The sequence below is a fragment of the Melospiza melodia genome, chromosome 8, assembly GCF_035770615.1.
Source record: "Melospiza melodia melodia isolate bMelMel2 chromosome 8, bMelMel2.pri, whole genome shotgun sequence".
NCBI classification, from domain to species: domain Eukaryota; kingdom Metazoa; phylum Chordata; class Aves; order Passeriformes; family Passerellidae; genus Melospiza; species Melospiza melodia.
In genome coordinates, this window is record NC_086201.1 from 22,744,340 (window position 1) to 22,771,046 (window position 26,707).

A 26,707-nucleotide genomic window follows, 5' to 3' on the forward strand; every position below is an offset into this window, starting at 1 on the left:
TGGCTTCCCTCAAGAGAGCCAGACATCGCAATGCTGCTCTTTAAATTCCCTAAATAGAAGAGGCCACCCTGGGTTCTTAGGGGAGGGCTGGTCACCTACAATTTCCTATTTGCAGAGCGTGTTTCTTTAAATTGAACAAGGTCAGCAGGAAAGTTGCTCTGCATCTGTCTCCTTGCCAAGCCTTGCATGCCTCTTGCTAGATAAGGCATGTGTTTCCAAAATAGCGAGGGCTAGGATTGGAGTAGGAAACAAGTGGTCTTCAACTGTGTAGTCTGTCCCTGTCCATCAAGCTCTTAACCCTATCCCCAGATGTCACTGTTATCCTATCCTTTCCAGCTAACGTGACACTTCGATGCAGCACAGCCTTTGCTTGCAATATTTGATTTCATAACAGCATATATGATGCCAGACCATCAAGCAACCTTCAAGGCCATCTCCTTAATTTTATTTTTCCTATGTGAATAAATTATATGTAAGGTTAAAAACACATAGGGTATTCCTTAACAAAAAAAATTAAGACAACCTGAGTAGCTAATCCCTTAGTTGCTGTTATGGAAAGGATTGCGGTGGATTCAATACAGTATAGAGATTTGCCACCCATTCCAAAGAGGCAGTGAGTACCATGTTTCCACTTAATTAATCAATTAATTACAGTTTAAAAGACACTCACGTTTCACTCGAAGGTGAGCACCAGACTTGGCATTTGCTGCTTGAAAATCTACTCCACCAGCTTGATCCAAGCGTACATTGTACAGTGTAAGGAAGTGCTTTTTTCCTTCCTCCTTGATTTCACATTCCTGCAAAAACAGAATTGAAATAGTTTTTTCTTTTTAGTATCTTTTTTGTACTACTCACCAAAAGAGCCCCTCCTCCTTATACCATGAATCTGTTTTCTTCTACTCCATTCACAACTCTTGGGCCCATGTGAAATATACCCTATAAACACTCACTCATAGGTCTTTCCTTTCAAACTCTCTTCTTAATACAGTTGGAAAGAAAGGGGAAGAGGCAACATTTCTGCACTGACTAGCCAATGTACTAATATATATGTAAACCAGTCAGAGACCTAGGTCCCCCACGGGAGCTAGAAATTGCTAAGCTTGTGCTGTGATCTTTCCTGAGAAAACCTTTTATTCTTTTATTGAGACGGTGATTTTCATGACACTTCCAATCTTTCTGTATTATTTACATTTATGCCATTACATAGAAGCCAGATTATTTCCAACTGTGATTGTATTTTTTCTTTATTTTCCAGATCTCTCCAACAAGGAGTTTATAATATTTGATTAAGCTCTATACCATTTTACGCCAACTTTAGCTGTCAGAGAAATGCCAAAGAGTTTGGAAACATGATCTACATCTATTTAAACCAAATATAACTCAAAACCAACAAGAAAAAACATGAAATTTGATGTCTGCATTTTTAAATGCCATTGTGTTTAAGTGAATTCCTCAAGGTCTTTGCACTTTGGATACATGATTGTTAGGTATTATTAGCAACACAGAATGTACCATTTTATGAAAAAACATTTATTATTTAGCTATTTTGGATTACATTTGTACTACATTTAAAACATTATTAATTAAAAAACCCACTATTTTGAATGTAGTGACTCGTCCTGAAAGCAGGAAATCAAATTTAGTTTCTGCAGTCACCTTCCCTCATACTCCACTTCCCTGGAAAGTGTTGAGACACACATAAAAAAATATAATGAAATATTTGCTTACAGCTGATTCAGTCAGAGGTTCTCCTTTTAGCTTCCAATTGCCATGGACACCTTCCTCAGAGATTTCAATATCAAACCGGGCAGTCTCTGTCTCAATCACCTCCACACTGTATAGCGGTCGCACAATCTCAATATCCCGGTCTGGAGAAGAAAAACACAATTGACTCCCTCAGTTTCTAGCAGATCCCAAAAGACTTCTACAGAGCAGCTCATTAAAATAGCCATACCTTCAATATCGAGTTTAGCAGAGGTTTGGTCAGTACCACAGTCACAAGTGTACTGTCCAATGTCTTTCTTCAAAGCTTTCTTGAGAATAAGGATTCTCTTTTTGCCATCTGCCTTAATAACGACATTCTTTGATGCAGTAATTGGCTTGCCATCCTTCATCCATTTCACTGGGGCATCTGCTTTGCTGATTTCACATTGTAAGATTACTTCATCTTTCTCCACAGCAGTGTAATCCTGCAGCTTCCCAGTGAAATAAGGGTCTCCCTCTGCAAGCAAAAGTTAAGATATATTTCAGTCTGAAGTTTTAGTCTTCTAGAAAGAACAACTAGTTTCTACCATAAAATATATTTCCTGTTTATATCCCACAAGAAGGATTAAATATAGTCCTTTTTCACAGTTCTGTTACAAAAAAGAAAACAATCAACACCTAATAAATTATTCAGGGCATTACTAATATTACTGAAAATGTTCTTTTGATGCTCGCTCTAGGAGTTTTAGAGCACTGCTTTAAGTATGTACTTACTAACTTTGCAACTTTGCATAAAATTTTAAAGCTATTGTAATTATCCTTCATAAATAGGTAAATGGAGATCCAAGGAAGAACAGAAAATTGTTAGATTTTCAAAATCATAATTTAGATTTAGGCCAACCCCAAGACCTTCGGATTACTAATTTTTATTAATAAAACTCTTCTGATAATATACATCAGGTAAATTTTTTTGGGTATTCTTACCAAGAACAGTGAGTTTAGCTTCTGAGGATTTGCCCATAGCTTCCACTTTTATCTGAGAAGTATCATCAATAGTAAGATCTTTGATTGTGAGTGTATGGAATTTGCCATCATCTGTCATTGAAACCACTTTGCTGGTATGTAATCGTTGGTCATTCTTGAACCAGACCACAGTGATGTTTTCATGGGAGAGTTCCACAGTGAACTCTGCAGTTTCTCTCTCCTTCTTTGTTACATCCTTGAGAGGAGTGATGAATTTCAGGCGGATGCCTATAACAACACAATGGGTCATAATGTTATCAATAGAAACCATACAAGTATATGATGCAAAACTTTCCTAGAAAGACAAAGTCTAACAAACCTTCAATAATTAGCTTGGCACTTGTTCTTTTATCCTCAGCTTCAAATGTGTATTTTACTTCATCCTCAAAGGCAACAGATTTAATAATCAGAGCATGCTTTGTTCCGTCTGAAATGATTTCGAATTTTTCATCAGGAGTGATCTCTTCTGTTCCTTTCAACCAGCGGAAAGTCTTGGGCTCTCTGGATACCTCACATTCAAACTTAGCTTCATCCTTCTCAAAGACCTTCACATCACTTAGGGGAGTGATGAAGATAAGAGGCAGTTCTGAAATCAAAGAAGAGCTCTTTCAGATCAGTTCATACAGTGCTTCCCGACACTAGATTTGTTCTGATGCCCTGAAATACACATGGAAATGTTGGCCAAGTGCAGACTGTACCTTTCACTTTCAGATTAGCAGCACTTTTAGCATTGGCAGCTTGGAAAGACACTTCTCCAGTCATATCAAGGTTACAGTTATGAAGGACAAGAATATGCTTCTTCCCATCTTCAATGATTTCACAGTCCTGGTGATAAAGAAACACACAGCGCACCCCAAATATTAATATTCTAAGAAACCACTAAGAAAACACTATTATTAATAATGTTTTTCTACTGAAAATTATGGTCTAAAAATAAAGAAGAATCCTTACAGGTGAAGGTGTTAGAGTTTCTCCTTTTAGCTTCCATACAGGATGGACATCAGGCTCAGAAATTTCAATTTCAAAGCGTGCTGTTTCACCAACAAATACTTCCACTCCATACAGTGGGCGCTCCACTTTAATTAAGCGAGCTAAAAAAAAACCAGAACAAAAGTTTGCATCTGTTTACTCACAAATTGTATACCATAGAAATGTAATACCGGAAAGCACCTTAAGTCTCTCCTTTTTCTTTCTTTTGGGCATTCAAATGCTACAACCAGTAAATGTTTATCTAAGCTCTTCCTAAAAAGCAGCAAGGGTAGTCTACAACCTCCTTCTATGTTGAAAAATTTAGTTACTTTTGGTAAGAATATTTTTCCTAATAATTTACCCAGATATCTGTTACAGTGAACTAAACAGTTTTTATTTCCTGATGGTAACTGGACACAGAGGGTAACTCTCCCCAGTAATAATCAGATATGTTGTCTCCTGTAATCACTGTTAATAACTTTTAATCTAGATATTTCAGCCATTCATCATAACAGTCTGCTTTTCACAGGTACATTTTTGGTCTTGCTTTCTGGGGAGCGTCTGTCTGTCTACACTGGTTTACAAAGGTTTTGCTCTTTTCCCCTAGTGCAGACATGATTACTTACACTCCACGCTGATATTGGCGCTTGTCTTGTCGGTTCCACAGTCACACTCATAAACACCTTTGTCACTCTCTGCAGCCTTCTTGATCTTCAGGATACGGCGTAAGCCATCCGTTTTTATGGAAATTCTGTTGGAAGCTATTAGTTCTTCACCATCTTTGTACCATTTTACTGGCACATCTTTGCTAAGTTCACACTCCAGAGTAATATCATCTTTCTCTACAGCACTGTAGTCTTGTAATTTCACAGTGAAATATGGGTCGGCCTCTACAAAAGCCAGTGGATACGATAAATTAGTTATACAAATATAGTAAATGTCAATATTTTGTCACTTTCCACTTATAAAAATGGTTAATATTTATTCTCTTTCAGATTTTAAATTATTTACGCAATTACCTAAGACTTTCAGGTTGGCTTGTGTGTTCATGTCCTTGACTACAGCCTTTATTTCTGAGATATCATCAAGTGTTACTTCTCTCATTTCTAGTTTATGGACTTTGCCTTCTGAAGTAATCAAAACTGTTCTGCTTGTGTGAAGTCTCTTGTCATTTTTGAACCATTTCACAGGCATGTCTTCATGAGAAAGCTCAAACTGAAAGTGGGCTGTTTCCCCCTCTTTCACTGTTTGATCCTGCAGAGGTGATATGAACTTCAGCCTCACACCTGTAATGCAGACACATAAATACAATCAGAAAAAAGTCTAATGTAGTCCTGAAAGATATATTCTTTATATTTTTTTGTTGTTCTTTTTTTCTGAGAAAATACTTGCCTTCCACAAACAGTCTTGCTGTGCTCTTTTTGCCATCAACTTCAGCAGTGTACTCTCCCTCATCATCAAACTGTGAATCATTGATAACAAGAATGTGCTTCTTTCCATCTGCAATGATGTCAAATTTTTCTCCAACTTTGATTATATCAGTGCCCTTAGACCATATAACATTGGCCTCTCTGGTAAGGACACATTCAAACCTTGCTTGGCGCTTCTCAGGAACAGTGACATCTTTCAGGGGCACAGCGAAGTCCAATTCGATTTCTGGAAGCAAAAGACAACACAGCATTTGTAACGAGCTCCACGTGAACTCTGTCTAAGCTGGTGTCACACCCTGTGGGGCATTGTACCTTTTACTGTCAGGATGGCTGTAGTGACAGCATTCAGGGCCTGGTAAAGGACTTCGCCAGCTTGCTCTAACTTGACTTTGTGTAAGGTTAGGAAGCGTTTTCCTCCTTCGGCTTTGATTTCACACGTCTGGAGAGATGACAGACTTGGTTAAATACAAATACCAACATAATGCAAATGCCTTGCTGCTATGTGCTTTTAATGAAGTGATTTTCATAAACATTGTATACACAATAAAGAGTCAGGTAGGAAGAATGAAATTGCTTTTCAAGGAAAGTTAATACTTTGACTCAATAATTAAAGTATGGAGTACATTTCTTCAGCATTCCACAGAATTCTTCAAAATGTCAGAATCATTCCCACAATGTATGTAGGATATTCCTATTATTGCTTGAATTATGTGATGTAATACCTTAAGAAAATGAAGGCCTTCAAAACTTAGCTTTTATAAAATCTAATTCTTACTTAGAGCATCAGTTTTTTTGAATCATGTATTCTGGACTGAATAGCAATGACAAGTCTTAACATAAAGATAAGATTCAAGGAACCTGTTCACAGTATTTAATTTAAATAAATTGTGTTTTAAAATTCAAGGATGCTTACAGGCGAAGGTCTCAGGACTTCTCCTTTCAGCTTCCATTCACCAGGAATATCATCTTCAGATATTTCTGTATCAAAGCTTGCTGTTTCCTTCTCATAAACTGTAACATCCTCTAATGGCTTCAGAAGCTCAACTTCACGTTCTACAAAGCACAAATAAACACATGTATTATTAGATCATGTTTTGATAGAGCTTTATAATAATTCAGGTTATCTGTAATGTTTGTTCATTTAGATGTTTTTCAACACTGGCCTACAACATAATGAAATATAATCCAAATAAAAGCTTCCTTACCACCAAGGGTCAGTTTAGCTGGGTATCTGCGACCTTCAACTTCCACTGCATATTCTCCAATATCAGCAGGACCAGCATTCTTGATTTTCAGGAAAATTTTATTTCCTTCTTTCAAGATTTCTGTCTTGTCAGTGGGTTCAGCAGGGATTTCTTCATCTCCTTTGAACCATTTAATGTTTGGTGTATCCTTGACAATGTCACAGCTGAAAGTAGCTGTTCCTTTCGGTTTAACATGCTGGTCTCTTATGGGTTTTACTAGCCAGTCCCTTATAACTTCTGCACAACAAAAAGTTACACAAGAAAACATCTTAGCAGACTTTTATTACAAACAGACATGTCATAAAAAAGAAGAATAAAGAGAACTGAGAGATTTTGTACTACAAGCTTTTAATAGCTGCAAAAATCTTATCTGTCCACTTATACTGTAAGACAATGAGAAAAGGTTTTCATAATTTTGAAGCAGAACAAATATCCTCGAGAGAAAAAAACCCCATGATTTTTGTTACTTACCTACTACCTTAACACAAGATGAGCATGACAGTTCAGAGTCTTCCACGGTAACAGTGTAAGTGCCAGCATCAGCATCATCCGAATCCGTGACTGTGAGGGAATGTGACAAACCAATAACACCCAGAGCAAATTTCCCAGGCTTGGCTTTGATGATTTTACCATCCTTTCTCCAGACCACATTTCTTTCTTTGTTAAGCTCACAAGTTAAGTACAGTGGCTGGGTTTTAATGACAGTCACTTCTTCTTCAAGGGTTTTCACAAACCGCACTGGGAGTTCTGTGGGAAACAAATTATTTTGATTTGTCCCCTTTATACATAAAGCATGTGATGCAGAAATACCTTATATAATATGTGTAGTGATTGAGGGAAACAAAAGCATGCATCTACCAACTACTGTAAAATTACAAAGCACCAGTTCTAGTTTGAGAAGTGGCTAGCTTATTGATAAATTCGAAATAGGGAATACCTTCAACAATAAGTTTGGCTGTAGAGGTCTTCTCTTTGTTCCCCAGTTTTAATACACAAGTATATTCACCAGCATCAGACAGCTGGACATCAATAATATGCAGCTTCCTATCTTTGCCATCAGCAATAAACTTGTGTTTTGGGCTCTCTCGGATATTGCTTCCATCTTTCATCCAGCTGGTAATTGCAGTGGATGGTGAAATTAGGACTTCAAAGATTGCAGAAGACCCAACAGACTCAGCTTCCTTTAGCACTATATCTTTCATCTCCTTGACAAACTTCAGTGGTACAGCCTTGAGTTGGTAAGTAAATGGAGGCTCTTCAGGAGGTTTTTCACCACCGCTGCCTGGCCTGAGTTTCCTTCTTTCTGCATCTGCTGGTGAAGGTGTCTTCTTGGCTGTAATTCAGATTCAGAAATTAATAAACTAACCTTGATTAATTTCTTTTGATTGTAGGCTGTGCTGATTTTGTTGGGGGAGATTTAACAGTCTTCTAAGTAGTTAGTAGGGGGCTATGTTTTGGATTTGTGTTGAGAGCAGTCTTAATAACACAGAGATATTTTGGTGATTGCTGAGAGGCTCTTGCAGAGCTAAGGCCTTTTCTGCTTCTCATACAGCCCCACCACTGAGCAGGCTGGGAGTTCACAAGAAATTGGGAAGTGATACAGCCAAGAAAGCTGATCCCAACTGACCAAAGTGATATCCTACACCACATGGTGTTATGTTCAGTATATAAAGCAGGGAAAGAAGAAGGTGGGGGGAGGAGGGGGGGTGTTCAGATTTATGACATTTGCCCTTCATGGGATGGAAGGACATCCTGCTGTCCTGCATATGGGTGAATATCCCATATTATATCCCATGAATATCCCATATCCCATGAACACATCCCTGCTCATGGGAAGCAGAGAGTGAATTCCTTACCTTGCTTTGCTCGTGTGCTCTATTTTTGCTTAACTCGTGAGTTTTCTCACTTTTACCCTTCTTATTCTTTCCTCCTTCCCACCATAAGGGAGTGAGTGAGTTGCTGTTTGGGGCCTGATTGCCAGCTGGAGTTAGACCATGACAAGGTAATGCTTGTAATATCCTACCTTTGACTGGACTGATACCCTTCGGAGATTCTTCTTTTGGTGGCTTGGCCTCTGAAGAAGAACAGCAAGATTATTAGAAATGTAGTTAAATAAACATACTTACTAAAACTAAGACAAGTATTTATTTTATAGATCAGATTTTTTCTTTCTTTAGTTACCTACATGTAAAAGGGGAGGAAAGGATATAAACATATCTCTATTTTTATAGAGTGTATACTGTCTATATCTCAATGGTAAGTTCAATATCCTGAAGTATGGGAATTACCTATTCAGCAGTAGAGCCTAACAGGCAACTTAAAAGCTCCTATTTCCTTATTGTGGCATCCTGCCCATAATTTGTAAAATTCTGTAATTCCTTGACAAAATAGTTTAAGTGCTTATTAAAATTATATGAGGTTGTCTTTTTTTAAAAAAACCCACACACTTTTACTAATGAACACCACAAAAATATAAGCTGTGTAAATTAAATATGTTTCAGGATAATGCATGACTTTTACAAGTGAGGGATGTCCTCTAAGTAACCTAATTTGCGATGAATCATCACAGACTTCTGAAAATATTACCTGTGCTATGAGGCCTCTGATTACCTTTTTGTGAAGGGAAATATGAAAGATACTTTTAATGGGAGAATGATATGAATGAAATGCAGGACAGATTTTGTTGCAGTGGATGGAAAAATGAATACTAGGAAAAAAGAGTGAGTTTTCCTGGGAAGACAATGGCACACAGAACGATTCATGAAGTCTCAGGAAAGAGTAAGACTAAGACAATGAACAGTGATCACACAGCTGTGTGTACAGACTGGTAAGACAGACATGTGAAGAGTGGTTGAATGCCAGTAAAGCCAGGTGACAGACTTGATGGAATTGCAAATGGTGTTACTGAAACACAATGGCAGGTGGCACTCTCCTGAAGCAAATGGTACAAGCACTTCGTGGAAGAATTTGGCATCAGTCTTCCTCACCTCGCTTTGCATGAGACTTTGCTGGAACATCCAGAGCCTCATGTGATTCTCCAGGTGCATCCAAATTCTTATTTTCACTCTCAAGTCTAGTGGCCTGCTCAGTCAGGTGAGCAGGTTCTGACTTCTGGTATTCTTTCTCTCCTTCTGCTTTCTTTGAAGTTATTGCCTTACCTATGCTTGAGGAATGAGTATCTTCTCCATTTGCAAGGATCCCTTTGCTTGATGATACTTTGTCTATGAGCTTTCCCTTCTCTTTTTTCATGGTACCAGATGTGCTTTTTCCAATGCCATGTTCAGGTGATGCTTTTTCACCTGATATACCTTCTGTAGATTGCTTTTCTTCAATTTTACCTTTTCTGCTTTTGTTAGCCAGAGTTTCTTTATGTTCATCTTGAATTTGTTTTTCATCTTGATTTTGCGGTGGCTGAATAGCAACTTTCTTTACTGACTCAGATATGATTCCCTTTTGATGTTCTCCTGTGGAAACTTCACTTTCCATTCCTCCTGTAATCACTGTATCAAATTCTTTTTCCACAGGCAGACTTTCAGGGGCGTTTGACAGTCTAATTTCGCCTTTTTTTAGGTGGGTGCTGAAGATAGTTTTTTCTTCCTTCTCTGGTAAAATCTTCTTGCCTGTCTTTTTATCACTTAGGAGTGCTTTCTCAGTCAACAATTGTCCTAAACCCTCCTCATAATGAGGTTCTTTCTCTGTAGAGCATTTTTCTCTTGCTTTAATTTCCATTACTTCTGACTTAAGAACAGATGGTTTAAAGACGGTGTGAGGTTTTTCTCCAGGAACCTCCTCATCTTCAGTGGGGTGTTCTAGGTCAACATCTTTTCTCAATCCTGGCTGAGCCTCCTCAGACAGGTCTAAGGAATGTACTTCTGCTGATGTAAAATCCAGATTCTTACCTTTCTCATCACCTTGAATATCTTCCATTTTCTTTGCTTCTTTGTTAAGACTCTTATCTATAGCAATTTCAGGCACTGTGCTACCAGATTGCTTCAGCCTCTGAATTTTACTTTGTATGCCATGTCCCTTCATGGATTCACTAAGAGGAATTTCATCTTTCTCCAGAGTAAAACCTCCTCTCTCATTTTCATTTCTAAGCTGAGAAGTTTCAGCTATGTCTGCCTCTATGATATCCTGTACAAAAGAAGTTTTATCCTTAATATGAAATTTTTCAGGTTGCAAACCTTTTTTTGTTTTTTTCTCTTTTCCTAGAAGTTCTTTCTGGTCCCTAGGCTGATCTGGCTTTCTGGGTTTAAGTACACAAGTTGATTCAATTTCTTCTCTTTCATGGCTCGGAATCTCTCCTTCATGAATAACACTAAGCTTTTCAGAGACCTTCTCTATGTCATCCTCCTTATGAACAAGCAATTTAATTTCATCTTCCTTTTCCTCTCCAGAATCTCTTTCCACTTGTTCAGATGTTATAGAAATCAACTTCACTTCCTCATCAGGCAGTGGCAGTTCCCCCTTTGAGTAAGTAATGTGATGATCCATTTCAACTTTTAATTTCTCACCTGTAAGAGCAGTCTTTCCTGAAACTACAGGTGTCATTCCTGGTTCCTCTTCCTCAGAAGCCAGGACAAAATATTTAAGAGATACTTTCTCCTGCTCCTCTGTCTCTGAATTCAGTATTCCACCAGCTGTTTCCAGTGAGATTTTATACTCAAGTGGCTCTATGGCCGGAACTGTCTCCTTAGGGCTTACTTTCCCTTTTACATGCAAGCTTTTTTCAGCTGAAATCTTCTTCAACACAATTGACTCAGGCTTTTCTTCTTCCATTGGGGGCATTTTATCTCTATGTTTTAGTACAGATGGTGCATCAGGCTTTTCTGCAGCTACAAAGGTTTCATAGGTAATTTAGAGAGTAAAAATCCATAAGAATAAGAATCAGGAACAATACATATAAGACAAATTTTACAAATATACCTGAAATAAAATGAACATAGAACACTTCTTCTCTACACAACAGAAACTTAAAACACAACCACAAAACAAAGGTAAGAACAGCACACATGAACAGGAAACCTAAGTAAACCACTCTCAGCAGTGTCTCTGTAGACACTGTTAAAATCCAGTGTAGGTTAAAAGTAGCAGAAAATGAAAGCGATCTGGTCACTGACACAAAACAGGTTAATTGTGCCACGGCAGACTGCATCACCAGATCAATGGCTAAGAGACATTAATGATTTGGCTTCTCAAATGCCCAAGATCTGCTGCAACATGAGGCCCTTTGAATGGTGGGCAAGCAGAATGGACATCAGCTCTGCTGGTGGAGCACAGTGTTTCAGTTCTCTGAGTGTTTCAGAGGAACCATCCCAGCTCTTTTTGTTTTTTTTCACAGCAAGCTTTGTTCCAGGGTCCTAAGCATAGCAGACAGAAGTAGCAATACTCTAATTCTTCAACATCACTGTCGGTTTTTCTCGGGGCTTCAATGACAAATCAAAAGTGGGAAACCAAACAACACAACAATTATTTAGAAGCATGTAACTTCTCTTTGTCTACACAGAAAATACAAGATGCAATTCACATAACACATATCAGGACATGAGGAACATCAAGAAAACAACAAAATATGCAAATTTCATAGTAGGACAACAAATAAAGACACATATATTACCATCCAGACAAAAGAGCACAGATTGGTCTCCATAGTATATCAGTTTTTGTTTTAAATTAGGCGACAGTGCCTAGAATAACAAATACTTGAATGGGACCTCAAATCTTCCTGTAAAGAATGAGTTATTGTACAGCTCTTCCCTCTTTTTATACTGGAAGTATTTATGTATGTCAGAGAAAAACCTTCTAAATAGCATAGAATACATATAAATACCTGCTTTCTTTCCAACAACTGGAACTGTCACTGGAGCAGTAACAGTGGGTTCTTCAGCTGGTTTTGGAGATTTTATAGCTGCATGGGAGAAAAAAGTTTTAATACGTTACTTTAAGTATGATATTCTTCAAAATGTTTTGTAGATGGTAGGAAAGTTCTATTCTTCTTAATTCTAAAGGCCTTTGTGTGGACACTTTTAGTATTCTGCTGCACAAGGTGCTGAGTTATGTTGTCAAAGATGTGCTTTTGCCAAGAAAGGTTGGACCGGATTACGCGTGAAGTCACCTTCCAACCTGGTATTCTATGATTCTATGAACATACTTTTAGCAAGATATCCCTGAATGGAAATTACTAGACACACAAGAGAGGCTTCACCAGTATTCACAACTAAAGAATTCTTACCTACTACAGGTTTAGGTTCAGGCCCAGGAACTGGGACAGATGCTTGCTTACTTTCTGCCATTTCAAACACAGAAATTACAAGTAGGTTAGTTTACATTTTTTTGCAAACACATTGAGCATTAGAAGTTAGGATAAACTACACACAGAGAGCTAAATGAAGACTGAATTCATTGGTTTCTGTTTTATTTTGCCAAAAAGCAAGAAATTACCTTGAGATTAACTCTTGTAAAGCAAGATTGTACACAATGAAAAAAGATTACTTTTTCAAGCATTGAAGAAGAAAGACAACAAGAAATCCAGAAGACTGCAAAATGGTTAATGAGGACACAGAAGTCATGACAGACTGGAGGACAGTAATGCATTATATTAATGTAGCATGATATTCAGCACTGAATATTGTTTAGTTGCTGCAGTAAGGAAAAAGAGCACCACACATCTGTACCTTTTGTTGGTTCAAGCACAGGTTTCTCCTCTTTTTTTATGGCAGGTATCTCAGTTTTCTTTGTAGGAACTTCTGGGACTTTAAAATAATATTTTTATTTTGTAAGATATATTAAAACACCTTAAATCCCTAAATAGAATACCCTCAAGTGTATTTAAAAGCTTTCATTGTTTTTACATGTAAACAGTTTCAGATGTTCATAAGGTTGAGGAACATACATTTCTTAGAGTAAGATTTAAGTAAATTAGAAACTATAAATGGGTAAAAGGACACATATTTGTAAAATGTTACCTAAAAAAATGCTTGGATTAACTGTTTTGCTGTAGTTATGTTTTTCTCAGTATTATATAAAATATTTTAAAAGCTCTTTTCTATACACAATGAACATTGAGAAACAATCCCAAAATACAGAATTCAGACCCAAATGTGAATGTCAAATTTGGTTGTGCATCCAGGCAAGACTTAAACTGCACAATTAGGCCAATGCAAGCTATCTTTTAAGACACCATTTTCATTTTTGAACTTAAGAAAACACTACTTAATAGTAGGATTAAAAATATATTTATATATTTTTCAATATATATATTTGATAGTAATCTAGTACCTTCAGGTTTCTTAATTTTTTCTATTGGTGTAGGTACTGGTTTAACTTCTGGTTTAGGCTCTTTTTCTGGTTTAGGTTCTTCCTCTTCAGGTTTCTTTTTAAGAACTTCAAAAGAAAAGAAATCTCAGTTTTTAAAGCACAGGCAAACAAAAGAATAAGACATTGAACAAGACAAAGATTAAAACATCAATCATAAAGAAACCAGAAAATAATATATATAGCTCAATAGAAACGGAAGATTTGTGTTACTATTCAAGATACTATTCTGAAAGTATTTTAAAATTCAAGTCATCTAAGGAAAAAAGACATTTATATTAAGAGCAGTCCATTTGAGAGAAAAGATTTTAACTTTTTAAAATGTAATTTTAATGTAAATCCTCAAGTATTGTATTTGGAGAGCTCAAATTTATATAATGTCTGTTTTCCATTTTATTGATTTCACTTGATTTTGTCCTCTCAGTTCACCATCTTGGGTATGTAATGACACTCTCATCTGAAAAGTGGAGTATTATATTTTTTTTTACGTTGTCTGAAATTTAAAGGTACAAGGTACACAAACATGAATCATCCCTCTGTGGTATTTCAAAGAGAATTGGAGTTAATGCTTCATCTTTCTAAGCAACAGTTGAGCACAAAATGATTCAGAATGCTGCAGATTTTGCAGGAAATGGGATGGTGTCCAATAGTACCATGGGGTTCTGTGATCTGTGTGGTACTTCTAAGAAAACCACAAAAGAGAATACATAGACTACACATGTAACATTAATAACATTTACACTGGGGGCAGTGAAAGATTCTCAAGTCTACTATAAAGAGATAAGAAAAACAGAACAGAGAGCAATAGGGAACTAGATTTTCATTGTTCTGCTCTGTTTTCATTACAGATCCTTGGCATCTGAGAGACTTTCAGGCTACCCCCTTCCTCCCTGCAACTACAACCGCTTTTCCCAAGAAACAGACAACAGATAGATTTATGCTGATCAATGTTAAAATGCTGGGTTTTTAAAAACAGACCCAAGTTACTATACCTCTTTTCAAAACAACTTCTTCTTTTGGTGGGGGAGTAGGCTCAGGAATGACTTTCCGAGGTTTCTTTACAAGTCCAGGCACTTAAAAGAATATTATTCCAGATTTTATTATAAGTTCATAACAGCAGTAAGAGTTAACCAACAGCTAGCATGTCCAAACACACAAATCAAATACTAGTCCACTACTGAATATTAAAATCAAAGGGTAAACTGTTGCTATTGAAGCCAATAGTTTTAATATATTTTCTATATCATTTGCATACATAATCTAAGCTTATGGATAAAGTTTTCATACAAATCAACGGAAGAGAAGTATGGTTTGAGAAAACTGTAAAGGTTGTGTATTCAAGAATCATCATCATAACATTTTATTTCCTCGTCCTCTTTCACTACAGGCTTATGTTACATACTTATTCTTAAGAGCTGTCTGTCTGTGATATTCATAAGGATCCACTTTAATCTCTAAACATGGGACAGCATTAAGAAGGAATGTCCACTACTTATCTTATCTTAAACTCCAGTACATATGAATAATATAAAGGCATACCTGTGAAGTGGCTTGCTCAATACATTATTCATTCCCTTCTCTAGAAAGTGTCCTCTCACAAAAATAAGTTACATTTCACAAAAATAATAAACTAAGTATGTTGAAACAATGGTGTATACATTTAAAGAGTATTTTATTTTTTATTTGTATCTAAGCAGAAAACCAAAGCGAGCACCTAAACAAGTGATAAAACTCATAAAAACTCACTTTTCTGTGTTTCTGTCTCTTACATCTTACGGATTGCGTGATGTATGATTAAAGTGGACATAAATATAACACAAACACATATGCCCAAGGTGGGTATACATGTTGAGCATTCTAACATAGGCAGTGTTTTGATATATTTGAGCAAATTAAACAAGAAGATACTAAGAACTACAACTTTGGGGTCATGAGAGGATTATTTTAAGCTAGATTAGCTAGGTACCTTTAGCAGGTGGAGGTTCCAATTTCGGAGGTTCACCAGGTTTTGCAGCCACAACTTTCTTCCTTGCCTCAGGAGCTTTAAAGAAAATTATTTGAATTTTACAACACATATTCGACTCCAAAAATATAGGAGTGTTCTAAAAAATCCGAACACCTCATTAATAGTATTGATGTAAAAGAAGGAGAAAAGCTGCAAAGCTAAGATCCTTGCTGATTAACTGTTTAGAAAAAGTCAGATGGTCTGTAGGAAGCACAATTGATCTGAAACCCGTGATCATGTAACACCAGCAAATTATTGCTGAGGATTCTTTTCATTTGTAAGAATATGTTAAAGAGAGAAGAACTATGTTAAGGATAGAAGAATGTGTTAACTTGATTAAAACGGTTTTAATAATTTTTTTACCTGTAATAATTGAAAAGAACCCATGTAAACGCTGACAAAAAATCATGATGGACTGAGCATTAGTGAGGCGCATCATTAAAATATAGTACATTAGAAAAGAAATAAAAAAGACACAAAATTATAGTCTAAAAGCATGCTTTTCAAGGTTCATCAGTATAATTTTAAAAGATTGAGTTTCCACCATTGTTTACAGCTTCAGATGATTATACCTTTAAGTAGATCTTTTGCCAGTTTAATATCTTCTGTTGGAGCAGGTGGCGGTGGTGGCTTTCGCTTTTCAGGGATCTTCTTTTCAGGTTGCGGCACTTTAAATAACATTAGGTAAATTTAGAATATATTTCCTATGATGGTGATTATGAGAAGAGTAGTACAAACCTAAAGACCACCATTTTCCATTTCCAGTGAAGCCAGTGAAAAAATGTCATTGAATTAAATGGGAGCATGAAAGAGCCTTAGGTTACTGCTTTGAGGCATGCACACAATACAAATATCCAAGCTGACTTTAAAAACCATGTTAATAACATGGAAATAAAAGTAGAAAATCAAATAATGGGAAGACTCTTGTGGACAAGAAACAAAATGAAAGCATTTAAAATAATCTTCAGGTTGTACTTAGAGTTAAATGGTCAGAAATAATTTCCAGAACACAACAATGGAAGAATCACAGAAAGACCTACAATGTAGAGGTGACCTACAAGACACAGACACGTGTGAAAAATGAGAGAGCAAGAAAAATCTGCACATGATGATGATGATTATGATGATGATGATGAAAGAAAGGTGTGTGGCAGCCTCTAGGGAAGTACTTTGTCTACCTTCAACTGGTAAGGCTTCTTCCACTTCTACAACTGGAATTTCTTCTGCTTCTTCAGGCTCAATTTCCTTTATGATTTCATATTCTTTAAAGAATATTGACAACTGGTGTAAGTTTTCAATTATAAGATTGTTTCACATGAACAGTTACACAGATATAACTAAAATCTACTTCAACAGACAGACAAATACACGTTAGGATAAGTAATCATTCTATCTGTTACCTTTGCAGTTAATGCAAGATTTTGAAAACTACTTTCTTTCTAATCACATGTGAAGCGTGTATGAAGGAAAGATTTTTTTAAGTATAAAATATAAGCTAAATATTAAATTTGTGAATGAGTTATCTAACAGGAAAGAATAAAAATGTCAATGCTCTCAATTAATTCAAGATTATAACAGCAACATAAATAATAACTTTTGAGAGACTCCAATTTAGTGGAAACTTAATATTATCTTAAAAAGAGACATATCCTGTGCAGGAGCATATATTTTACTTCCAAATATGAAGATACACTGATCAGATGCAAGAAATATTGACTAGTATAATCTAAAATATGACATGGACAACTTACAAATATTACAACGGGAGAAAAAGGAAAATGGCTACGTTAAAGCTTATACTCAGAAGAAGTATAAGGATTGTTCTTAGATAAAATCTAGGGTGGCACAAACCTTCACTTGGGAGTGATTCAGGTATTTTAGGAACAGGAACATGTACTTTCTCCTCTGAGACAGGTTTCTTGGGTACCTCAGCCACTTAAAAAAATATTAGGTTTCTTTTATTTTTGTGTACATAAATGTACATATGAAACATAGAAAGACAACGATATCTAGCACACACAAAATCACAGTAACAGTAGCCATAAACATGAAAGACTGTGCTCCAGTCTTTCTCAAGACAGGCTACATTCAACTGACAAATTTTACAGACTCATTTATGAATAAAGAAAGGAGAGAGTATAGAAAACATTTATTCTCAGGAGATGCCTCCTGGCAATATGTACCTTTGGTTGGAGGAAGCTCTGGTTTTTCTAATTGTGGCTTTTCAGGTGTTGTAAGAGGCACTTTCTCTTCTGGGACAGTTCTCTGTTGCACTTCAGTTTCTTTAAAGATATTAGTAAATTTTCATTTTTGTTTAATATTAAGACACATATATATAAGTAACAGTGAAAAGTGCAATGACTAAAAAGAGGAGAATGTACAGAACATGAAGAATAATAAATTTAAGCAGCAGATTATTCATCTGGCAATGTATATATCAGTGAAACAGGAAGAAAGGTATTCAGAGAAGAGAGATAAGATGTTCAGACACTGATGTATGTACCTTTAACTGAAGGAACTTTACGTTTTTTAAGGACAGGCACAGGTTCTGGTACTTTTGGCACAGCAACAGGCTCTGGTTTCTTGGGCACAGCCACGGGTTTCTTGGGCACAGCCACAGGTTTCTCTGGTACAGCCACAGGTTTCTTTGGCACAGCCACAGGCTTTGGAGGAATAACCACTGGCACCTCCTCTTCTGCCTCTTCCTCCTCAATCACCTCAGGCACTTTAAAGATATTAGATCTGTTTAGCTGACTGAGCTTAATGTTATGCACACAGACAAAATGACAGAATGCTGCTCTCAGCCCTCCCACAGAGTGCAGGGGGGCAAAGAACACTGAGCCCTGCAGCGCTGTGCGGGCCATGGCAGGCTCTTGCAGGACACCACCCTATACCTTCAGCTGGAGAGAATTCTGGCTCTCCAGGCTCAGCAACTGCTGCCACCTCTTCTGCTGCTTCCACCGCCTCCTCCTCTTCCAGGACCTCAGCTTCAGGCATCTCAGGCACTTCAAAGATATTAGTACATTTCATTTTACATAGCTGAGAAGACATGAGAAGAGAAGGAACAACAGCCGGGGCGACAGACACAGAACATCACAGCAGCCAGCTCAGACCCTCGCACACCACGCAGCAGCACCCCTGTCCCAGCACACACAGCCTTGACAGGCCCAGTCAGGGAACAGAGACAGGCCAGGAGAGGGTAGGACAAGGCTTAGCAGAAGAGGATTCAGAATATTCTGTGTGAGGTTATCCATGAGGACAGGTACCTCTGGGTGCTGGCAGCTCTGGTGCTTTGGCAGAGGGCACAGGTAGTTTTTCCTCACGAGCAGCCTTCCGGGGCACCTCGGGTGCTTCAAAGATATTAGTAGCAGTCAGTTTTGTACACACAACGGGAGGATGCACAGTGACATTAGACTGGAGATGCACTCATGAACGGAACCAAAGTGCTCTCACAGCATCAACCTCTCTCTCTCACTGGCTCACACAGACAAACCCCCACAGGGCACAGGCACAGAGTAGTGATGCCAGGTTGGTTCTGAGAGAAAACTGCTGGCTATGCATAGGCATGAGGGTTATGTGTGAATTAGAGTACTTAGCACGATTTGTCTGTTACCATTCCTCATGAACCTGCTGGTGCTTTACATTCAGCACTTTGGGCACTGACAGGATGAGGAATACTGCTTTTTCTCATTTTTCCCTATTTTTGTCCTTCTGTATATCCATTCTTTGCTTATGCTTTTCTCTTTTTTTTTTTTTTTTTACTGATTTCCTTATCCCAAGTACCTGTCTTCCTTCAATTTTCATTTCACTTTAGCAACTTCAACAGCCTGTGCAGTGCAATGAATTTTACAATGACTCTTTTTTATTATAAATCGTAAAAGTGTCAGCAATTTCTTTGACACTTTCTGTATGGTCACTTCTTATTGCACTTGAGCATTGCTGAGTAAAAGCTGGGTTTTTGCTTCAAAAGATTTATGTCTATTATATGCACTACATGAGTCTGCTAGAAGAGTCACACAGACTTGCCTATTTAAGATAACAATTTAGGCAGCCATATGAAAAACTTATGATTAATTGCTAAAATTAATCTTATGATTAACTTATGATTAATTGTTAAAAGTTTTAATATCTACTGATTCAGAATAAGACACCCATATATAGTAAAATCAAAATACATTTTGAGTTGTTTATACAAAATGCTAAATATTCAAATTCCTAACTGATACACAGCTCAGAATGCGGAAATTTCAGGGAATCACCAATGAACAGAACAACAAGAGACGTCAGCAATAACATGTAAGACAATAAGGACGGTCTCATTTGGACTGACGCACAAAGCCACAGGTACCTCGAACTGCTGCTGGTTCTGGCTGTTTGGGCACAGTTACAGGTGTAGGCTCTTCCAGAGCACCTTTCTTGGGCACCTTGGGAACTTCAAAGATATCAGTGTATTTTAGTTTTGTGGGCACTGCAGATGGCTATGTAACAATAAAGCAACCAGTAGTAAATGCACAGAGTCCTTTTTGAGAAAGTGCTGTGGTCACATTCAGCCATCAGCTCTGCTTTGCTTCCAACCCGTGGAATGACCAGTGTGTCCAAGACATGGCACAGGATATGGGAGCTCTGTGTGTGGTCTTTGTTTCTTGGTCGGGGTGGAAATGTAAAAAATATGTCTGGCTTCTTAGTAACAGATGATCAGAGATTTATTTGTGGAATCATAATGAATTTGTGTATCAGCCAATATAATTCACGACTACTTTGTCATTGTAACATTTTTTTTAGGAAATAGCATTTCATTTATCATCACCATATTTTTTTTTCCTATCAACTATTTCCATTCTTCACACCTCCTCTTAACTTTCTATGTTCCACAGTTCCCTTCATTTTAATTCTATTGCAGAAATGGATAAACTTCTTTTACTTCTCTCTTTTTTTTTATTGGTTCTATTAATGTGTTAATAAGACAATCACTAGATATATCCAGTCCTTTGCTAGCAAAAATTCCTCATGTACGTTGGCATTATCTTACTTTTAAAGAGGTAGAGAACTTAATCTCCTGCTGTCATCTATTAGAAGCTTCAGGAATGCAATTTTTGCTTTTTAAACTTAAAGACTTATTTTCAGGCTCTTCTTCAGAAAAACAAGCTATTCTGTTTAAACTAAACAGGTAGTGAATGTTAATTCTTAAACTTTACTAAACGTTCAGTAAGCTAGAGATATTTTTTCAAGGAATTAAATCTAGTTTTTCTGCCATGTTTTTGACACTACACATTGCACTTCATATTTCTTAGGCACCTATGTCTGATCACCATCAAAAAATTAGTTAAACTAAAGTCCAGAAAAACATGGTTTTTTTTCTAATGATGATACTTTTAGTGACGTGTACCTTTGACTGGTGGTGGTTCTGGTTGTTTGGGTACTGCAACAGGCATCTTTTCTTGTGGGACAGCTTTCTTGGGCACCTTGAGCACTTTAAAGATATTAATTAATTAATTTCACAGTTAAATTAGTAGGAAGATCATAAGACTCAATCAAAGAGTTTAGATATTTCTAAGCCCAGTAAAGTTCCTCTGGCAACTGGTTGGTTAGTCATGCACAAAGATTGGTCCAGGAGAGGTTAAGAGTCAAGGACAAACAACAAATCTTTCACAAAAGAAGGGATAACAACTGAAAATATTAATCAATACACTAAAATACAAAGCATCACTCTCCAGAAGATATACCTTTAGCTTGAGGAGGTTCTGGTTTCTTTGGCACAGGCACAGGTTTCTTGGGCACAGCCACAGGTTTTGGGGGAATGACCACTGGCACCTCCTCTTCTGCCTCTTCCACCTCAATCACCTCAGGCACTTTAAAGAAATTAGATCCATTTACTTGACTGAGCTTAAGGTCAGCAAACAGGCAGATGGCAAAGCAGAAAAGGAGGAAAGTGAACACTTGACTGATTACCAGGGTGTCCTCTTCAGCCACTCACTCCTGCTTAAGGTGGACAAGCCACAAAGCGTCCCAGTGTCAGCTTACTGAGAAGGGGGTTTCAGGAAAACCCCACCCTCTCTTGTGGGGAGTGTGCAGACACACAGAGATACAAAATGACAGAATGCTGCTCTCAGCCCTCCCACAGAGTGCAGGGGGGCAAAGAACACTGAGCCCTGCAGCGCTGTGCTGGCCATGGCAGGCTCTTGCAGGACACCACCCTATACCTTCAGCTGGAGAGACTTCTGGCTCTCCAGGCTCAGCAACTGCTGCCACCTCTTCTGCTGCTTCCACCGCCTCCTCCTCTTCCAGGACCTCAGCTTCAGGCATCTCAGGCACTTCAAAGATATTAGTACATTTCATTTTACATAGCTGAGAAGACATGGCAAGAAGGAACAACAGCCGGGGCGACACAGACACAGAACATCACAGCAGCCAGCTCAGACCCTCGCACACCACGCAGCAGCACCCCTGTCCCAGCACACACAGCCTTGACAGGCCCAGTCAGGGAACAGAGACAGGCCAGGAGAGGGTAGGACAAGGCTTAGCAGAAGAGGATTCAGAATATTCTGTGTGAGGTTATCCGTGAGGACAGGTACCTCTGGGTGCTGGCAGCTCTGGTGCTTTGGCAGAGGGCACAGGTAGTTTTTCCTCACGAGCAGCCTTCCGGGGCACCTCGGGTGCTTCAAAGATATTAGTAGCAGTCAGTTTTGTACACACAACAGGAGGATGCACAGTGACATTAGACTGGAGATGCACTCATGAGCGGAACCAAAGTGCTCTCACAGCATCAACCTCTCTCTCTCACTGGCTCACACAGACAAACCCCCACAGGGCAGAAATTTCAGAATGAACAGAACAGCAAGAGACGTCAGCAATAACATGTAAGACAATAAGGACGGTCTCATTTGGACTGACGCACAAAGCCACAGGTACCTCGAACTGCTGCTGGTTCTGGCTGTTTGGGCACAGTTACAGGTGTAGGCTCTTCCAGAGCACCTTTCTTGGGCACCTTGGGAACTTCAAAGATATCAGTGTATTTTAGTTTTGTGGGCACTGCAGATGGCTATGTAACAATAAAGCAACCAGTAGTAAATGCACAGAGTCCTTTTTGAGAAAGTGCTGTGGTCACATTCAGCCATCAGCTCTGCTTTGCTTCCAACCCGTGGAATGACCAGTGTGTCCAAGACATGGCACAGGATATGGGAGCTCTGTGTGTGGTCTTTGTTTCTTGGTCGGGGTGGAAATGTAGAAAATATGTCTGGCTTCTTAGTAACAGATGATCAGGGATTTATTTGTGGAATCATAATGTCATGTTTCATAAATGACTGTGTTCTGTGCTCGTCAGTCATTGTCATATTCTTACTTGCCCCTTTACTATTACTATTTTTATCCTTCAGGTAGACTTCACCTTTCTTTTTCTATCTCTGCATTTTCCCCCTCTTCTTTAAATTCTCATATTTTCTCTCTGTCATCCCCTGGCTTTCATTCTAATCACTAGATGTTGCTTATTACTGTTTTCTCTTATATTAATTTCAATTTGTAAAAAAATTATAACATCACTTTGAGATGGTACTTCATTTGAGGAATGTCTTTGTATTTCAGATGGAGAGAATCTGATGGCAGAGGGAATGCTTTTTCTGGCCAGAGCTTGGGACTTCTAAAGGAAATTAAATGATGCATCACTGCATCAAGGCAGTACAAAATACTGTGTAGTGTGTTCAGTTTAGTGTGTCTTTAGTAATTTTTTTGCATTTAAATTATAAATGCCTTTTTAAAGACTCACTGTCTTACATGCTGACACTAAGTTTACAGCTCTTTCATGGTATTTATACAAGTAGCAACTTTGCAAATCCCATAGTCGAAAATGTTAATGTATGACCTGAATGCAGACAAATTAGAAATAACAGGTTAAAGAAGATATTCTGCTCTGTGATACAGATACATAGAGATATTTGTGATTATTTTGCTCTATGTACTAAAACTGCTACTTCTCTGCTGAAACCTTTAGTTTGTGTCTATTTTGTCTTTCCCCATAGAATCATCAAGGTTGGAAAAAAATTTTAGAATCATCAAGTCTAACTGTAAATATAACACCGCCTAGTCCCACTAAACCATGAATAAACCCATCCCTACTAATAATCTGAACAACTGCTTACAAACTCTTTCTCTTGCATCTATAAGATTTTGGCATTTTTTTGGTAGGAGGATAAACAGGAATTGTTATTATCTGATATGACATAAACCCTGTATAACAGAAGTTTGGATGGTTTAAGTTGAAAAAAACATTTCACACCCCTGCACAGCAATTCATATTTGGCTCATTTCTCCTACATTTTTGATATCAGAGTATACAGTGAAACATCAATTTAAACTGAGATTGATTTAAAATAACCCTAAAAAGCAAATAATGTCCTTTCTTATGATGATAATAGTGGTGACATGTACCTTTAGGAAGTGAAGCTTCTGGTTTTTTAGATAGAGCAGGGGGCACTTTCTTCTCTGGAGCAGTCCTCTCAGCCATCTCAGGCACTTCAAAGATATTAGTGCATTTCATTTTAGAATTGCAATAAAACTCAATATTAAATACAAAGACAGAAACACAGAGGACAACAGACATGTTTTGAAGTAATAATTAAGCACACACTCATACTCAGTGTGAGTATCATTTAAAACAGATCAAAAACAACAGACAGAACAAAAGAGGTTAAAATATTACTTTAGAGAAGATTCGGTGTGGTTGTCATGTATTCATGATAACACATAGCTTTGACTGATGTAGGTTTTGTTTTTTTCAGGAACAGCTAGACAAATTTTCTTTTCTGGGACAGCTTTTTGGGCATTGCACGTCCTTTGAAGATATTAGTACCTATTAGTTACATATATTAAGCTTTAAAATGAGCAGTGAAGCAACATACTCGAGGGAAGGAAAAGAGATCCTATGCACAAGAGGTACCTTTAGGCAGTGCAGCTGCTCGCTTTTTAGCAGCAACATGCTGCTCCTTTTCGGCCACCTTGGCTGGTGGTGGTTCCTCCACTGCCAAAACCAGCTCTGGTTCTTTGGGTGCCACTTCAGGCTTTGGTTTTCGAAGAGGTGCAGAAGGCTCCGGTTTTTGGGGTTCTAAAACAGTTTCTGGTTCCTCAGACACCATGACAGGTTCTGGCACAAAAGGCTTTGATTTTCTGGACACTGCAGTAGGCCTTGACTTCTGGAAATCTGCAGCAAGGTCTGTTTCTTCAGCTGCAACAAACTCTGTTTTTTGGGCCTGCACAAAATGTTTCGTTTTGGGGGGCACCACAACACGCTTTGATTTTTGAATTGATTCAACTGTCTCTGACTTCTCAGACACTACTATGAGCTCATATTCCTCAGGGGCCATAAATGGTTCTGGTTTCTGGGATTCTAGAACCGGCTTTTGTTCTGTGGGCTTCACACCATATTTTAGTTTTTGGGGTGGAACATCAGACTTGGGTTCCTCAGGTACCAAAACAAATTCTTGTTTCTCAAGCACTACAACCTGGGCTAGTTTTTGGGTTTCCACAATGGGCTTCTGTTTTGGGGGCATCACGCCATATTTTAGTTTTTGGGGTGGAACATCAGGCATGGGTTCTTCAGGTACCACAACAAACTCTTGTTTTTCAAGCACTTCCACATGTGCTACTTTTTGGAATTCCACAATGGGTTTCTGTTCTTTTGGGGGCATCACGCCATATTTTAGTTTTTGGGGTTCTACATGAGGCATGGGTTCCTCAGGTACCACAACAAACTCTTGTTTTTCAAGCACTTCCACATGTGCTACCTTTTGGAATTCCACAATGGGCTTCTCTTCTCGGGGCATCACGCCATATTTTAGTTTTTGGGGTTCTACATCAGGCTTGGGTTCCTCAGGTACCAAAACAAACTCTGGCTCCTCAAGCGCTACCACATGCGCTAGTTTTTGGGATTCCACAATGAGCTTCTGTTTTGGGGGTGTCACACCATGTTTTAGTTTCTGGGGCTCTACATCAGGCTTGGGTTCCTCAGGTACCGCAATGGACTCTGGTTTCTCAGGCACTACAACACGCTTTGGTTTTTGGGATTCTACAACAGGCTTCTGTTTTGGGGGCATCACGCCATATTTTAGTTTTTGGGGTTCTACATGAGGCATGGGTTCTTCAGGTACCACAGCAAACTCTTGTTTTTCAAGCACTTCCACATGTGCTACTTTTTGGAATTCCACAATGGGCTTCTCCTCTTGGGGCATCACGCCATATTTTAGTTTTTGGGGTTCAACATCATGCTTCAGTTCCTCAGGTACTACAACAAATTCTTGTTTCTCAAGAACTACAACCTGGGCTAGTTTTTGGGATTCCACAATGGGCTTCTGTTTTGGAGGCATCACGCCATATTTTAGTTTTTGGGGCTCTACATCAGGCTTGGGTTCCTCAGGTACCACAACAAACTCTGGTTTCTCAGGCAACACAATATGCTCTGTTTTTTGGGATGCTACAACAGATTCTGATTTTTGGTGTGTCAAAACAGTCTCAGGCTGCTCAGATGTCAGAACATGCTCTAGTTTTTGTACTGCCTTTACAGGCTTTAGTTTTCGCGCCACTCCAGCCACTTCTGGTTTTTGTGGTTCCACCTCTTGAGGCTTTGGTTTTGCGTGTCCTGCAATGGACTTTGGTTCTTGAGGAACTGGAACACGTACTTTATTTTCTGGCAAAGTTGTCTTGGTTGCTTTATGTACATAAAAGATATTAGTTCTAAATTTAACAGCTGCACGGACAATCATACCAAAATTAAGCCAACCATAAAACATAAAAAGACAGTTGTGATGAAATATTAAAAACATATCAGGTATCAATCATCTATGCTGGCCTTTTAAAAGATGAATATAGAACATTTGGCTTATCTCTCAAGAGTACATACACACACTCTGCCTCACAAAACTCACGCTCCCATATGGAAGTACACACATGCACTAATAATATAACTTAAGATATAAGTAAAAGCCATGATAATTGTCAACAGAATGGACAGGACAAAAGATATTAATTGCACT

The 26,707-nt window shown here is 38.1% G+C and overlaps 1 protein-coding gene across 20 annotated transcripts in view; it reads right to left on the reverse strand.

Annotated features, from left to right (window-relative positions):
• TTN (titin) overlaps positions 1-26,707 on the reverse strand; it is a 238,040-nt gene that overhangs the window by 91,599 nt on the left and 119,734 nt on the right. For 18 of the 20 annotated variants that reach the window (XM_063162226.1, XM_063162223.1, XM_063162220.1 and 15 more), the window contains 23 exons: positions 21,413-21,538; positions 16,262-16,357; positions 15,651-15,725; positions 14,677-14,757; positions 13,649-13,753; positions 13,045-13,122; positions 12,201-12,278; positions 8,394-8,444; positions 7,308-7,703; positions 6,842-7,117; positions 6,332-6,607; positions 6,040-6,179; positions 5,439-5,565; positions 5,089-5,352; positions 4,716-4,982; positions 4,323-4,586; positions 3,679-3,818; positions 3,426-3,552; positions 3,047-3,313; positions 2,689-2,955; positions 1,955-2,221; positions 1,729-1,868; positions 671-797 (listed from right to left, as the gene is read on the reverse strand). In XM_063162226.1, coding sequence (XP_063018296.1) covers positions 671-797; positions 1,729-1,868; positions 1,955-2,221; positions 2,689-2,955; positions 3,047-3,313; positions 3,426-3,552; positions 3,679-3,818; positions 4,323-4,586; positions 4,716-4,982; positions 5,089-5,352; positions 5,439-5,565; positions 6,040-6,179; positions 6,332-6,607; positions 6,842-7,117; positions 7,308-7,703; positions 8,394-8,444; positions 12,201-12,278; positions 13,045-13,122; positions 13,649-13,753; positions 14,677-14,757; positions 15,651-15,725; positions 16,262-16,357; positions 21,413-21,538 — 4,035 coding nt within the window. The remainder of the gene's footprint in view (positions 1-670; positions 798-1,728; positions 1,869-1,954; positions 2,222-2,688; positions 2,956-3,046; positions 3,314-3,425; positions 3,553-3,678; positions 3,819-4,322; positions 4,587-4,715; positions 4,983-5,088; positions 5,353-5,438; positions 5,566-6,039; positions 6,180-6,331; positions 6,608-6,841; positions 7,118-7,307; positions 7,704-8,393; positions 8,445-12,200; positions 12,279-13,044; positions 13,123-13,648; positions 13,754-14,676; positions 14,758-15,650; positions 15,726-16,261; positions 16,358-21,412; positions 21,539-26,707) is intronic. The other 2 variants (XM_063162219.1, XM_063162233.1) reach the window with 2 other exon arrangements.